The 16,645-nt window shown below is 38.4% G+C and overlaps 2 protein-coding genes across 8 annotated transcripts in view; one reads left to right on the top strand and one right to left on the bottom strand.

Annotated features, from left to right (window-relative positions):
* dlgap1b (discs, large homolog-associated protein 1b) overlaps positions 1 to 16,645 on the top strand; it is a 156,910-nt gene that overhangs the window by 33,041 nt on the left and 107,224 nt on the right. The gene's annotated exons all lie outside the window — the stretch shown is intronic.
* On the bottom strand, positions 5,847 to 16,132 carry LOC309508837 (uncharacterized protein). 3 transcript variants are annotated; one of them, XM_082183318.1, is made up of 6 exons: positions 15,849 to 16,132; positions 15,114 to 15,189; positions 9,121 to 10,192; positions 8,880 to 9,035; positions 7,995 to 8,087; positions 5,847 to 7,149 (listed from the first exon to the last, which is right to left on the bottom strand). In XM_082183318.1, exons 3-6 carry the CDS (start codon positions 10,180 to 10,182, stop codon positions 6,820 to 6,822), a joined length of 1,641 nt encoding a protein of 546 aa, XP_082039444.1. In that variant the 5' UTR covers positions 10,183 to 10,192; positions 15,114 to 15,189; positions 15,849 to 16,132; the 3' UTR covers positions 5,847 to 6,819. The 3 variants fall into 3 exon arrangements, with proteins under 3 accessions (XP_082039444.1, XP_082039445.1, XP_082039446.1); XM_082183319.1 differs by lacking the exon at positions 15,849 to 16,132 and having other exon boundaries at positions 15,114 to 15,344; XM_082183320.1 differs by lacking the exon at positions 15,849 to 16,132 and having other exon boundaries at positions 9,121 to 15,344.

Below are 16,645 nucleotides of genomic sequence, written 5' to 3'. Positions count from 1 at the left end.
TGACACACTGTAGCTTTGAATGACAGTTATGACTCAGTACCTTCGAGTGCACTTTTTTCTTTTCTTTTTTTTACCAGTTTACTTTCAGAGAAAAGTAACCCTTTGGGCAACAATGTGTCTCCGTCATGAAAAACATATAAGCCTTCAGATTCACACATGCACACACATGCTCATACCCACACAGCAACTGTTAAAGAGATAATCGCATCAGTCTTCTTACATTTCCTCTCTGCATAAGTCGATCCAACATCAATGATTCAATTAGAGAGAGAGAGAGTAGGTAAGACGCTAAAAGTAATATCATGTAGGTGACACCTACAGCAGCAGGTTGCAGGCTTAGACAGAGTGGTTGTTGTCTAGAAGCACACTTTACCAGCCTGCAGCGCAACCATCCCAGCACGATTGACACACTTGGAATGGATTAACGAACAGCAGTTAATCCATTCTGTAATCTTGTTTATAAAGAAGGGGTGACTGCCGTGCACTGAGCTGCAAACCAGCGGGAGACATTTTCAGGTCAGCGTCTTCTGCTGATAAGTGACTCTTTCGATGTTCAATTTTTGCGCCATGCACTGCTGCTTTTTCCCAGAATCCTCAGCATGTAGGGCCTGTTTTTAATATCCTGTCTCGGATGAAGGCTGATTTTCTTTTTTATATTCCTTCATTATTTTCTAAATTCCATTTTTATAGTGCCATCTCCTCTTTGTGACTGATTTCTTTGCTTCTCATACCCTGAAAGATGGATCATTGTTCAGTCAATCTGATTAGTAAAAATTTGTAGTACTAATAAAGACACTCCCTGCATCCAAATATGCACACAACTATATAGTATGCAGAAGTAGTCAAATGAGTAAGATGTCAGAATATGGAGTATTCTTGATATAATATAAGCAAAAATAAATAAGAAAAAATCTAGTTAAAAAGATTTTGGGCTTTAAACACGCCTTAAACAAATCTAGGCTTGTTTTCCACACAATTTTTTTGCTAAATGAACCAGTGTTGTTATTGATAACTAAAACTAAAGTTTATTTTGTTGAAATTAAGCTGAAATAAAATAATATATTAATATCAAATTTTAAAAAAGTTAATGAAACAAAATGAAAACGGAATGGGTACGCTTCTGGGTGACCTGTGTCTGAAGCACGTGTGAAATCACTCCAATCTCATTGGCGAAATGTAGTCCTGTGTCACCTGAATCTTCTTTTTGGCTGAAGTCAGTTGCTCTCGGGCATGCAGGAAGTATGGCAAAGCAATGCATCGTTTCGTTCCCTTTCTCAGTCAACCAGGGTCACAGTTGTAACTGTGACGTTTCCTTTCAAGGGAACTCAGTTCTGCATCAAAATGTTGACGCAGTGGGAATGTTCATACCCACTATGCCATAGTGAACAAATGCCTGCTCAAAAGGTGTTAGTCATACTGAGCACAAAGCTTAAGTAGCAAGCACTTGAGAACTTAGGGTAGACTCCATGTCCAGACTATAGAATCTAATGAAGGTGTGTGGAAAGGACCAGCTTGCCACATCACAAACCCCCTGAAGGGAAACCCCTGACAATAATGCCTTAGAGGAAGCCATACTCCTTGTATAATGGGCTCTGATGGCTTGGTGCGAAGGAAGGTCACGGCACCGAGATAGCATCTACTATCCATTTTCTTATTCATGGTTTAGATCCTAAGGAACCCCGTCTGGGGGAACCAAAGCATACCAATAGCTGGTCAGATTTACACCACTGAGATGAACAGTGGATGTAACAACTGAGGGCCCGAACTGGGCAAAGAAAATTAAGTTACTCTTGGTCTGCTGTTTGAAAAGGAGGAGGGCAAAAGGCCTGCAAGATAACAGAGAGTGCTACATTAGTAGGTACTCTCTTAATATAACCCAGTATAGGGTGAAGAAAAGCTTTAACCATGTCAGGAGCAATCTCTAAGCAGGACGAGGCAACAGACAGGGCTTGCAAATCTCCTACTCTGTTTTTAGTGAGGTAATTGCAAGGAAGAAAGCCATCTTAAGAGTCCTCCAAAGCTGACTCTAAAGGCTCAAAGGGTGCCATAGACAGACCGTCCAGTATCATGGGCAAATTCCACATGCAGGCCTCAGTCGAACAGTTCCACTTCAGAAACGGAGCCCTCTGGCATCAGGACTTCTTGCCTGAAGCCTTCCTCGATAGGATAACAGTCCTCAGATCAGTCCACCCCAGGAAGGCTTTGGCTTAAAGTGCCGTCTCAACCCACAGTCTCTCTAAGAGGGGGCTCGACAAGTGACACTCTGCTTCTGTTGCTCACGCCTCAAGTAACTTGTATTCAACCAGGGCTGCTACTTAGTAATAGCCCCAGAGACCAGGACAATCCAACCGTCTCCATTGACTTTGCATTGCGAGAGGCTGCCTCCTTGTCATTTATGACTTATAACAAAAAACAAAACAATGTCTAAAAGCTGCTATGTGACAATGTGTACAGCAAACAAGCTAAATAACCCAGAAATACAGTTTTATAAGCTGTCAACCCCAAAAAATGGTTGTTTCAGGACATAAAAGTGGATCAATTAAGACAGAGCGCAACTAGTTCTCGAACTACTCTGAGAACTACGCCCACTGGAACGCGACATGATATTGTAAAAATAGAGCCAGATATATAGGGAAGTTGGGGTGCAGTTGATATTGATAACTAAAATAAGTTAGCAAACTAGTGTTAGTTATGCGTTAGCAAGCAACTGTAGCTGGGCACTTGCAAACCTAACAATTACTGTAACTAAGGCATTTAGTAATAATTAAGGAAAATATGAATATGGGTAATTATATACCCTATTATATTATTAACGTATATAATAATATAAGTTATTCTTAGTAACGTGACCCTACTACTGTAGCTAAGGCACTCGCAAACATAACCGTTACTGCATAGCTTTCTGATTTATCCACATTCTAAAAGTTGCATACTGTCAAAATGCTACAGCTTAGCTTACATAAATATAATATATAAAACTGACATTTGGATATTTGACTTACCAGTGACAAAATGTTTACTGCACACGTAGACATACTGTGTGTCAGGATCCCACAATTTACCCATTCTTCCTGCTGATGCTTCACGTCTTATTGCCTGTATCCACTTTTGTCTCCTTAAAGGCTGGCTTTTACGGTTTGGAAGCTTATACAAATTTATTTCTGGGTTTTTTAGCTTGTTTGCTGTACACCTTGACACACAGCAGCTTTTAGGCATTTTCCTCCCTTTTGTTATAAGTCATAAATGACAAGGAGGCAGCCTCTCGCAATGCAAAGTCAATGGATACGGTTGGATTGTTTTCCCCCCTGGTGGGCGTGGTCTTCAGATTATGACGCGTTGCACTCTGTCTCTTTGCAGACATGCCACGGCCTGACCTGGTCTTTACCCAGCAAGTACGATGTTATCTTGCATGGCTTGGTAGCACAGGAGCCTATAGGCTCATACCCATGTTCAATGAGTCCCACAATTGAAGAATAATTCGAAAGCGGGGGACCAAAGACACAGACAAAAAACGGCTTAGTCCAGGATCTCGACACCTCAGTGTGGAGATTGGGATTTGCTTGACAGGAAGCGCTTGTCTAACTTGCTCTTGCAATGAGCTTCCAGTTTCTTGGCTGGCCAGTCAATGTTCTAGTTTATCAACACCACGAGTCACAACCTCCAAAAGCTCCTCATAAGCAGGGGAGATAGATGGTGAATCCTCAAACTCCCCTGCCTCGATACTAACAATATATCAGAGCTGGATATTGCAAACACCTGACCCTCACTCGACACAGAAGAAACTACAGAGCGTGATTCCATGTCCAGAATGAAGGCAGTGGAACCGGCAGGTGAGAGCTGAGAAAGCTCCTCTTCCAATTACATTTGCGACCTCTTTGATCTGAGCTGCCGTACTGCCTTGGCAGATGCGGGACCCAAACCCTGAGAGGCGTATGCTTGGCCTCCCTCCTCGAAGAGAGCCAGGTGTTTACGGAGCATTCTCAATGGCAAACACTCGCAATGAACACAGCCAGCTCCCTCAAGAGCTGACTGTGCGTGCTCCGCTCCCAAGCAGACCACACACAGATCGTGTGTGTCACCTACCATAACGTAGTGCGGGCATGGAGACACACAGATCTTAAACTGCTGCTTACTTGCCATAAAAACAACACCAAATAAGACTCGCAATGACACAAAGTGCTTACTGAAGACACAGAAGCTGACGATATTTGGTCCGGGTGTCCTTTATAGCTTCCAGGTGCACCGTTATCTGTCACGTGACTACGCTTTGCCAGTGAGATTGGAGTGATTCAGACGCAGGTCAGGTAGAAATGTTCCCATGGTGTTAACATTCTGACACAGCATTGAGTTCCCTCGAAATGGAATTAGAAATGTTGCCTTAGCAACTAACTGAAATATACATGTAGTTATATAGTTATGTATATAGTTATATAAAAACTAATAAAAATTACAAAAGCACATACAAAAACTATAAATAATACTAAAATAACTGAAACGAACTCAAGGATTATATTATATTATATTATATTATATTATATTATATTATATTATATTATATTATATTATATTATATTATATTATATTATAAATATTGACCTTAATTTATTTTTTACAAAAATGTTTTGATAAAGTCATGCAAAGACTTAACAGTTTTGAGTGTTGACACAAAAGGTCCGTTAAATCGGTGAAATGAACTTACAAATTCTTAAACCATTTTTGCTATTGAAGTTTAAATTCCCCCTGTGGTGAAAACCAAGCGTTTAATGTTGCAATGATTTTAATACCTTTTTTATTTGGCTATTAGGTTTCTGAAAGTGCCTGTTATTATCACAATTCTATGACAGATATTTTATTTTATATTGTCAAAAAAATCACTCTAAATGAATTTGTTGGGCAGTGCTGATTTCTAAATGCATAGTTGTTTAATAAAACATGATGTCAGGTGACTCATAAATGTTGCATACTGAATCATATGAGCACACACACGCAGAGTCTCTAACCTTTCCCCTCATGATTTTTAGTAATCAGCATGCTTAAGGTCACATTAAAGGTCACGCTGAGTTCTCTTCCAGCTTCACACACACTTCTGAAAGATCACTTTAAATGTGCTAAAATATTTATAAGCAATATATACAGCTTTTTAAAAATCATTAGAAGATTCATCAAAACAACTCTCACATTACAAATATCAGCAATCATTTGATGAAAAATATTTAATCATCCATCACGAGACAGGGCCACTGTCATTGGTGCATGATACTGTCATCGTGATGAGACATGGCAATTACTTTAATAAATCTGGATAGCTTAACCTCATTAGAATGTCACATAGATGAGCTGCCTGCTGGGAAATGGGCTTAGAGACCACCACCAGTGTGTGTGAAATGCCATTACTGACTGGTTTTGATTGACAGCTTTGTGTTAGTCTATAGGTATCCACATATATCTGCAAGCAGATTTGCATATGCACAGCTAAATGGGCACATTCCATAGACTTCTATAGTTTTTATAACTAGCTATAAATGCTTATAATACTAGTTTTAAAGATTTTCCTAGTAACTGTTTATATAAAGTAATAGGATCGCAATTCTGAGAAAAAATGTCAACTCACAATTCTGACATTTTTCTCGCAATTACGAGCTTATATGTCACAATTATGACTTTATAACTCACAATTGCGAAAACAAATTCAGAATTATGATATATCTCGTGATTGAGACTTTTCTTCTCAGAATTGTGAGATACAAACTCACAATTGCAAGTTAAATATATAAACTTGCAAGTCAGAATTTTGAGTAAAAAATGTTTTATTCAGTTTTTGTATTCCATGAATTTTCATATACACTCAAAAAAATGATTCTTTAAACTTACTTAATTTAATTATGGACAGTGGTTCCACACAAGCAAATTGCTTTTTATTAAGATTAATGGAATTGCTTGAATCTATGTAAACTCCTTGTGTTGCGACAACACAACTGAATGGGGAAGAATCTATGTGAAATAGTAAAGTTGAACTAAATCAATGGAATTGCTTCCCTGTAACTTAAATTGGTTAAGTTAAGTGAACATGCAGTAGTTTATTTAAAACTGTCCAAATAGGTTACATTCAACAAACACAAGGAGATTTGTTTCAAATAACTCATTTAAATTATGGACAGTGGTTCCATCCAATTAGTTCTTGTTACTTTAACTCAGTAGGATCTATTTAAAGTTACTCCTTTCAAAGCAGCATTTGTTTGTCTGTGATTGTTTTGTAGAGTCATAAAAAGACAAGATATGTAACAAATTATCAAACTGTATTTGTTCAACAGTTGCAATAAACAGTTTTTAACAGCCTGCTCACCCATACATTCAACTCTTTAAACTTGTGCAAATGTATTAACATCATCAAAAATTACTTTTACACATTGTTCAAAAAAAAGTCAAAAGACTTCTGCAAATTCAGTGTAAATTAAAACTCTATAAAACTTGGTAAAAGAAATACAACTTTTTTCTTTTTTACAAATTTACACAATACAATAATAATAAAAAAAATCCTCCATGCAACCAAAATGTCCAGATGGCAATGTGTCTAACGATACGTTTAACAATTATCAAATGACATATTACTGCTAAAATGTAGTAGACATCTTTCACAGAAAATAACAGATGCACCAAGCAACAAATAGGCAGCTTGCAACTAAGTTCAACAATTTTGAACATTGAAAAATACATGTAACCTGCAATAGAAACCTGCAGTGTAACCTGCAATAGAAAATCAAAATATTGCCCTTTTTTAACATTAAGGACTGTTCCTGGAATGCCAGAATGTTAGAGTCCTTACTCAAACACATCAGAGAAGAGCTTGGTCTTCAGTGTTTGGACTTTATTGGACAACTTGTTGCCATCTAGCTCCAGAATTATTTTTTGAAGGACTTCGAATGTGTACCTTAGTTCAGGAGGGTAGCTCAGGTTCAGTCCATAAATCAGTCCCAGCAACATGGCTGCTGCATATGGGACACTGGTAAGGTCCTGAAGAACCTTTTGACCCTCTAATACCACTCCAAGATCTGCTGGGCTGTCTTCCATGTCTGCACCTTCATGTCTTATGACATAAATTCCCATCACAGTCTTCTGGATCGCCTCCTCAGTGCTGGCAACGTCTGTATCCTAGAAGGGATATAAAAAAATAAATTAAAAAAAGTACTCTTAAATTCCTGTGTATTAACTTTAACAAAACTAGCCTGGTTAAAACCAGACCATTCTCAGTAGTAACTGAGTTATCTGGCAAAGCTTCATTAATAACTCATTTCTAAGGGGCGTCACCAACGGACGTCGCTCAAATGCCTCTGGCCACAATTGGATAGACCTAAAACCAATCAGAGCGATCGTCATCGTGTGAGCGAAAGCCATATGCTGTGTCCCAATTCGCCTAAGTTACACTACGCCATAAAAGTATGTACTCTTTTTGTGAAGAAAATGTATTTACTTTTGAATGTGTAGCAAAAAAGTAGGCAAGCTTTGGGACACACTACTTCGTCATCTTTATCGGACGGATCTGTCGCGTGCATCCTGTCACTTAAACTGCCCTGTCAATCATCTCGCCACAGTTAAAATCCTCTATTAAATCTAATTTAATTTCCTACTGTTTAGGAGAGAAATGTAGCAGCACGTTCATCTGCCAGTGGGTCTTTCATGGAGACTGTCCTCATGTGTTTGCAATTTGAATATAATAATGCATTTAAAAGTTGAACGGACGTCGCTCAAATGCCTCTGGGCGCGTTTGGATAGACCTAAAACCAATCAGAGCGATCCTCATCGTGTAAAGCCCGCCCCAATGTTTCTGATTGGTGCCGCGTTTTCGACGGATTAGAAATGGGCTTGAATGAGCTCTTTGCCAGACTACTTGCAGAGCAAATCTAAATTTGCCGGAAGTTGTCTGGGTTTTCCCAGGCTATAACAAAACATTAAGCATCCTTGAAAATACAGCAACATTTTAAAAAGCACATACTCACCATATACTCCCAAACCAGACTGCTAGGGTCTTCGTTCAGGTATGCACAGAGAGATTTGATTATGCATGCTCTCCTCACTTCAATGTCATCAGTCTAAAGATGCAAATAACATTCATCTATTATTACTTTGCCTGATTATTTCCTTAAAGGGATAGTTCACTTTAAAATGAAAATTCTGTCATCATATACTCACCCTCATGTTGTTTCAAACCTGTATGAATTTCTTTCTTCTGCTGAACACAAAGGAAGATATTTTGAAGAATGTCGGTAACCAAACAGTTATCTGGTCCCATTGACTTCCATATAAAAAATGTTTTATACTATGGAAGTCAATGGGACCAGATGACTGTTTGGTTACCGACATTCTTCAAAATATCTTCCTTTGTGTTCAGCAGAAGAAAGAAATTCATACAGGTTTGAAACAACATGAGGGTGAGTATTTGATGACAGAATTTTCATTTTAAAGTGAACTATCCCTTTAAGGGTAATACAGGCAAGCAGTCAAGATGTACTTCTAACAAACATTAGCCACTTTTCCAACGTTGCCAAGCGTTATTAAACCGTATATGGTTATATAAACCATATCCATACCAGCTGGGCAGGATCGGACAGAATGGAACAGTTAAACAAGAGAATGGTTTGGTCCAATGGTGGAAAAGCAGCTGTTGAAAATGTCTTTCAATACGATGAACAAAATGTTATATGTAACATCTGTCAGTTTACAGTAATACTTTGTATTTATTGTATTTATCATGGTAATAAACCTTATCTTATTAAATCTGTGGGTTGTTTTTATGCATGCTCATGACCACAACCCCAAAACTCAGTGGCCAGTGAGAGAATAATGTTTTAATAAAAGGTTTTGTTGAGTGCAGTTTTTCATACCCGTGTAGTGGGCACCAAGAGGTTTTTAATTCTTTGTCCAAGGACACCTCCTCGGTTTGCAAACATCTTCATTAGTTTTCCGGAGTATCCATCCAGCTTGGCAAAGAATGTTGACACCAATGGGATTGTCGTAATTCTCTCAAATTCTGCACAAACCTACAAACACATGAAAATGTATTTGTTACAATACCCAATATAGTCTAACAGCAAACAAAAATTTCAATTAAAAACGTTCAATTACCTCTTCTGTTCTGAAAAGAGCAGGCCACCTGGTTTTGAAGTCTGCAATAAGTGGTTCCTTGATCACCTCGTGCCTCCTAATTGAAAAACTCTTGTCCATCAGCATTCTAACATTTTTCTCATTGTTCTTCTTTTTTACTTCATTCAGAAGTATTTTTCTGACTGCCTCAAGAGTTTCTTCCGTTTCCCCTTGTGGATGGGGAGGGCAGTAATTCACCTCAGCTTTGCGTGGTTTTTTTACGTTGTATGCAGGACTGGATATACCACCTGGCTTGTGCTTGACTGAATTTACTGCAACTTCTGTGCAGCCAAGATTTCTTAATTTCGTTCTATAGTTGCCAAGTTTATATTTTAAACTGGCTTTCCATCCACTGTATCCAGTTACAGAACCTCTCTCTTTCAAGCAAGGATGCTTTTGAACGAGTGCGGCAGCTACCTGATCATATTCTGCATCAGAAGGGTAGACTTTGTACTTCACAATTTCTTCGGCAAGTCCATCTAAAATTGAGATTTTCAGTTTTGGGTCAGGACTGAGTAAAATGCCCCGTGTTTTGAAAGCTGTATTACCTTGTTCCAGTTTGAGCTCTGCATCATATGTGAAACGAGGCACAGTGAAAACAGCAGGCCATGCAGAGGACTTCATGCTAGAGGACGACTCAGGAGAAAAACTCACAGAAGATTCAGAGTGTGTTGAAGTAGATGAAGGAGATGAAAGTATAAGTGCGTCACAGGATGAGATTGACAGAGCTGGTGAGGAGCATGCACTTCCACTTCGAGATGTGTCCACATGTGGTATGGGTGAGTCATTATTGTCACTTGATGCTGTCAAAAATACCACTTTCAGTGTACTTTTGTCTTGGATTTCTGATGTGGACATGAGATTCATGAAGTCATTGTCAAAGTCTGGGTCCATGAATTGCAATCTAAAATTTCCTTGGAGATTACACTGCTTTGCAATTTCCTTGGTTAGATCATCAACAGAAGTAGGCATGCCATCCTGAAGGATGACCCTCTGAGAGTTGTTCTCTCCAAGAATAATTCTTAGACGGATTGAAGTCGTCATTGTGGTAAGTCTGTGAATACAAGGGGATTCATTTGTTGTAAGTTATAATTTAAACAAATGCAACAAAATTAATGGTTCAAATAAAGAAACAAGCAAAAAAAAAAAAAAAAAAAAAAAGTAAATACAGCACATCAACTTTTATGCATGTACGTGTCTTTTCAAAGTCACCAAGCGCAAAGGACCAACCATGTAGTCAGCCAAAGGATAATCATCAGCTAAATCTCCATGTCCAACAAAGAACATCTCTCTTGTTGGTGATGCACTAAGCTCAAAAGCCCTGAAGTGTTCCCTGTACCAACCACACAATCTTCTCATTATGAAGCACAATGTGTTTTGAACTATACAAATCTGAACAATTTCTCCAAAGTCAGGGAGGCCACTTGTAGTTTCATGTGCCAGGATCATACCACTTTTGAAGTTCAAGCCCTTGCTAGAGACACTCCTAGTCAAATGGACCCCTGACACATTTGGGTATTTATCTTTGATCATGTGAGCTACCTCTGTCTGCAAAACATCAAGAGGAACTGTTGAGACAGTCGAAACTTCCAGTGTATGTTTTTCATGACTACTTTTCAAGTGGTAGGAAATCATCAGCTGATGTTTTACAGCGAGCGAGTAGGGAATATTTTTGAAGCAATTTGTGTGCCGTGCAACCTGCTTAAAAAAGCTGTGCTTTGCTTCAAAACGCATAGTCCACAGACTGACAAGAGGACCAAACGATTTTACCATCTCAGGGTAATGCTCCAAAAAAATGGTGCTTTGGCAGAAGTTTGACATTGGGGAAAAGTTCTTGGTACCTCTGCCTGTGTTCTGAAATTTTCATCTCAAGGTAGGATATGGATTCATCTGTGTGTACTGGGGAAACCACCAACTCAACAATATCCTTCAGGTCCATTAGCACCTGCCATGCAGGCTCACCTTCAGGCACCACATGCCCAATCAGAAATGGAAGCAATCTGATCAAACTCCAATTTTCATGGGCATTCCCACCAATTGTGTAGCGCCTTGAAAATGTACAAGGAATTGTATGAGGCTTGTTCTTCTTGTCTTCCCACTTGTAGGGAAACTGGAGGATTGATTTATTGAGGCTTTCCAATGAAAAGTATTTCTTTGATATTAGCAAAGCTAAGCAATGTGCAAGTTCTACAGGCACTACACCCTCAAAAATGTCATGAAGCACATCCGGTGGATATGCAGATAGCACATTGAAATGAGAGAGGTGCTTAGTAAAAACACATTCTCTTTTCACTCCACAACAGCTTGTTCCATTCTCCAGTGCAGTTTTAACATGATCTTTATGAAGATCTTTATCTCTGAGGTTGAATGCACCAGACCGAACTTCTTTTGCCTGGACATCAGAATTCTTTCCCACACAAAACCGACAAAAGAACTCAGCTGAAAAACTTTCAACAAAGCCAGCAATACCATGTGCTGCCAAGTTGTCTGCCACCACACAATAAACAGTACCTTTAAGAAAGGTTCCAAGAAGATGAACAAATATGCCATCTTTTTCTAGAATTGAAAGGTCACGCAGAAGAGGATCAAGGACTTTCTCATACCCATGGTGCTTTAAATCCTCACTTTTGCACAGAAGAGCCAAATATATTGAGGAGAGAGATGAATTAGAGCCTGGGGGTAAATTGCTCAAAACCCAGTACACAGCAAAAAGCTTGTGTTTCTTTCGGGACGTCCCAAGTGGGTTGCACACCTCAAAATCATCTGCATATAAAGTCAAAGAAATGGTTAAGTCTTCCCCAGACAACAAACTGTTTTCTTTGAAGTGGGTACCATCCTGAAATGATCTATAAAAATGACTGTCACAACTAGCTGGACTAGTTCTTGCTCTGTGATTTTCAACAACTTTGTCAACAATGTCCTGCTTAGCCAAAAGCAGCTGCAAAGATTTCAAAATTGGAACGTATTGAAAGGTGTTAGTCTGTTGTTCATTAAGACTATATTCAATAGGTTCCACAACACTGAATCTGTCTTTGTATAACTTCTTGCGCTTATATGTAGTACATAAGGAACCACCACTGCCTATTGCTGAGTGTAATGGGTTAGATGCAGAGATGGTAGTGGCTATTTCCTTTATGACAGATTCATCAACATTAAGATTATGTTTCTCAAACACCTTCTGTATTGCAGCAACTGAGAGAGGCACAGACACAGACTTTAACAGGTAATGTAGTTCTTCCAAAAAATCATCAATGGCTACAGAAGGAACGTGTACAATATGTTCCAGTTTTAACAGAATTGCTGCTAAATTCTGAACAACAACACCAGGCAAGTCATCAACCACTTCATTGCAGTCATCATTCAAACAAGCATCACTGGCTTCACTACTGCCAAAATCTTGAACCTCATCAGGCTCTTGTAATTGTTCAGAGATGGTAACTACACCAGGCTTAAAATCATTGAGTGAATGTGGGTTGTGTTTTCTGTGTTTGTGCGACTTAAAGGTTCCACAAACATTTGACTGGAAATTACAACCAGAGAACATGCAATGGATGGTTTCATTTCTCTTTAAATGACCATTTATGTGAATAAAGTAATCTCTTTCTGATGTAAGATTACTGCATGCACACAAATGACAAGTGAAGGTGGACATTTGTCTGTCATTTACTGCAGAGTGTGCAGGATGGTTTCTACTCAAATGAATCAGTAGAGCATTCCATGTCTTGAATGTACATGGACAATCTGAATATGTGCAAGGGTATCTCTGACTACGACCATAATGTCTGTGCTGCAGTCTGTGATGTTTTAGTAATTTAGACCTTGAAGAAACTTCAAGTCCACAAATTTTACATTTCCACATTTCTGAAAAAGAAAAAAATAACATACACACTCAAAATATACATTATGTCCAGGGAAATTGAAACAAAACATGTTAAAGGACAAGTTCGGTATTTTACACTTAAAGCCCTGTTTACAGATCGTTTCTGATGAAATAGAACGGTTAAAATAGAAATTTGGACACATGCTGCTGTCCCGAGAATTTTCGGTTTCTGTGGTAGCACCCCAAAAGCATCTTTTGCAGCGATTTTTGTGTGAGCATATCAGTGAACACCCCTGACTACTCGGTGAGTTTCACGTCTTTGTAAACGAAAGTTTAATGCGTTTTAGGAAGGATTGTTCTATGTTATTCCCTTAACTAAGACGAGTTGATACATACCTCTCTCGTCTCAGTGCGTGCACTCAATCGCTCTGGCGCGCGGTGACACTCTGATAGCACTTAGCTTAGCCCAGTTCATTCATTAGGTACCAAACAGAGATGAAGTTAGACACGACCAAACACCTCCACGTTTTAATGTATAGCGGAATAGCACTTGGGAGCACTTCGACTCGGCGCAGTAACATCATCACTCCTGAAAAATCCTCTCCCCCCAGGAGTGATGATATTACTGCGCCGAATCGAAGTGCTCCCAAGTGCTATTCCGCCATACATTATAGTTATCCATTTTACCCGCTAAGAAAAGCGCCACGTTTTATTTTGTGTCACCATACTTGGTCATGTAACTACTCGTGTAACTGTATTTAAATAGGGAAAACGTGAAGGTGTTTGGTCGCTTCTAACATCATCTCTGTTTGGTACCTAATGAATGAACTGGGCTAAGCTAAGTGCTATCAAAGTGTCACCGCGCGCCAGAGCGATTGAGTGCACGCACTGAGATGAGAGAGGTATGTATCAACTCGTCTTAGTTAGGGGAATAACAGTTTAATATGAAAAAATGGTGGAGTGTTCCTTTAAGAATTTTCTCATCTAAACTGGTTATATCTATTAAACCTAGTAGTGAATGTTTTATGACCAGTAGGATCATCTCTGTCTCTCTCTTTAGTTACGAGAAAGAACCATATTCATCCGCAGAGTCATGCAGAGCCAAAGCACAAACAAAACGATGTTCTTCCAAAAAATTCATGCACTATTTTTTTTTGGAAACGCTAGAGAGACAAAAGTTATTCACGTTTATATAGAGGTTAGTTCTGTTAAATAATTGATTAATCTGAAATTTATTGCTAGATGTTTACAATCATAGGCTGCACAATGCAGTGCCATTATCAATTAAAATTCAATGATTTTAGTTTGAGTGATGAACAGAATCATGGGCTGCGTTTAAGTACATTTTTAATGCCCTTCCCTCACTAACTTCCCTCCATCTTGTTCACGAGGATGCATGAAGGCCCTAAACCAGTGGTTCTTAATCCTCGTCTTGAGGACCCCCCGCTCTGCACATTTTGTATGTTTCCTTTACCTGACACATCCAGTTCAGTTCTTGGAGCTGATGATCTAAATCAGGTGTGTTAAATGAAGGAGACACAAAATGTGCAGAGCAGGGGGTCCCCAGGACCAGGATTAAGAACCACTGTCCTAAAGGGTCAGTCACTACACTTTACGTCCCATTGACTTCTATTCATATATGTCGTGGCGTGACCTTTGGGCTGAATTAAAATGAGTATATTTTTGCAGTCAAGTCGAGTAGATTGTATATTTTCTACATTTTACATTACTACTTGTTATATGTTGAATTCATGTTTATAAAAAAAAAGGGTGCCACTTCATATCACGATCATTGTAGTGCCCGAAGACATTTTGCATGCTCAAAGTCTAGTGTGGCCGCGGCATAAGCCATTGATCATCTGGAAACTGATATGGAACTGATTTATAATTTGTTTTCCTTAATTAATTTAATTTAATAATTGATTTAATTTAAATAACATTCCAACTTTGTTTTTTCTCATTTATGGTAACTGTTTTCTACAGTGAATTGATTTACACTGTCTGCTCACAGCTAATACTCAATCAGTGCAATAGTAAGTGCTTTAGCGTAATTCGTAAAACTTTAAATACTATCATTGTGCCGAGCCGTGGGTTGTAACAAAGTTTGCAAAATTATTACTACTTTTTATAAATCCTAAAAAGGAGCTTCACTTACCTTAGCCAAAACGTTGTTTTCTCAATCAGTAAAGTTGTGGCATTCCTTCATTTCACCAAATTTAGGCAGTGATGAACTGGAAAAACCATAATGAAAAACATACTGTCATAAAAAAAGAACATTAGAAAACATGTCAAAATATATCCGTCTACGACAGGCGAATGAGCTTCAGCCAATTTTACTGGGACTGTAGCTTAGATTAAAGCACTGGGAGGTTTTGTTATTAGACATTCTAAAACGCTTAACGTGTTTAATGTACTAATACTAACCATACTACACCACACTAATAAAGCATACTATGTACAGAAAAGCAAATTGACTCACAGGTTATAAATGCTTAAGCTGGCTAAATATGTTAAAAGATCAAATTCTGTAACGTTAAATTACATACCTTATAAATAAACCACAGGCTGACGTTATAAACAGATTAACCCTGAACATGAACTAAACGCGTTGCATTCATACGCTGGGTTCATCTGTTTATCTGCACATTGTAAGGTTCATCATATATATTTTATTAGATTTGTATAATATCACTGTTAGCCACATTAAACGTCTTAGAATGTCCCTCGTTAGTCATTTCATTACTTCGACTGAAAATACCGTAATCAACACATTCAACACAATATTTGATAGTTAAACAATATTAAAAGCATCCCAGAACAGACTTAACGAAACATTAAAAGAAATTAAACACGTTGCATTCGGGATAACTTTATAATGAACTTTTCTTACCTGGCTGGTACTGACACCATGCATGCACCTCGTTGTCACCTCGTTCGCGCGCGCCGTCTTCATCCAATACGTTGGAAATCGTCACATCCGGGTTTTTTTTGAATCGCGAAATCAAACCACTTACGTTAGTTTAACGCTTGATAATTAAGTATAGTGGACCATTACACAACTTAAGTTACTTAAACGCAATACAATAGTGTTTTGATGGGAAAATAAATATATATGGGTTATTTTAACAAAAAACATTTGGGTAGAACTAACAGTGCCCCAAAACCATTTTTTTGAGTGTATATATTTTTTAAATGCATAGTTTTCTGTGAGGGTTAGGGTGTGGGTTATTTAAAACTAGTATTACAAGCATTTATAGCTAGTTGTATATATAAAACAATATAAATTATTTTTAATTCCGTGTTGGAAACAAGCTTCCATATCTTTTACAAATTAGGACGTCCCCAAAAGGAGTTTTAGTTCACTTGTGGGTAAAAATTTGTCCACAAAATATGGTTAAGTAGGTTCACACACACACACACACACACACACACACACACACACACACACACACACACACACACACACACACACGCAGATACACATACCACTCATTGGATCATGCTAACTGATTTAGCTGTAAGAGGCTCATGGTTTCTGCTATCTAATTAACCCTTTGCGAGAGCGAGCACATCTGTGTTTCTATCCATTTACTCATCATTTACTTATTTACATCGTTAACCCAGTGATATGTGAAAATGTGTATGTGTGTGATCATCTTATAGTTTTTTATGTGTTCTGACAGTAAG

This window comes from Leuciscus leuciscus, assembly GCF_965113295.1.
Source record: "Leuciscus leuciscus genome assembly, chromosome: 11".
In the NCBI taxonomy this organism is placed as follows: Eukaryota; Metazoa; Chordata; class Actinopteri; order Cypriniformes; family Leuciscidae; genus Leuciscus; species Leuciscus leuciscus.
The sequence above is the reverse complement of the archived record's forward strand: the minus strand, read 5'-3'. Positions and strand labels throughout refer to the sequence as shown.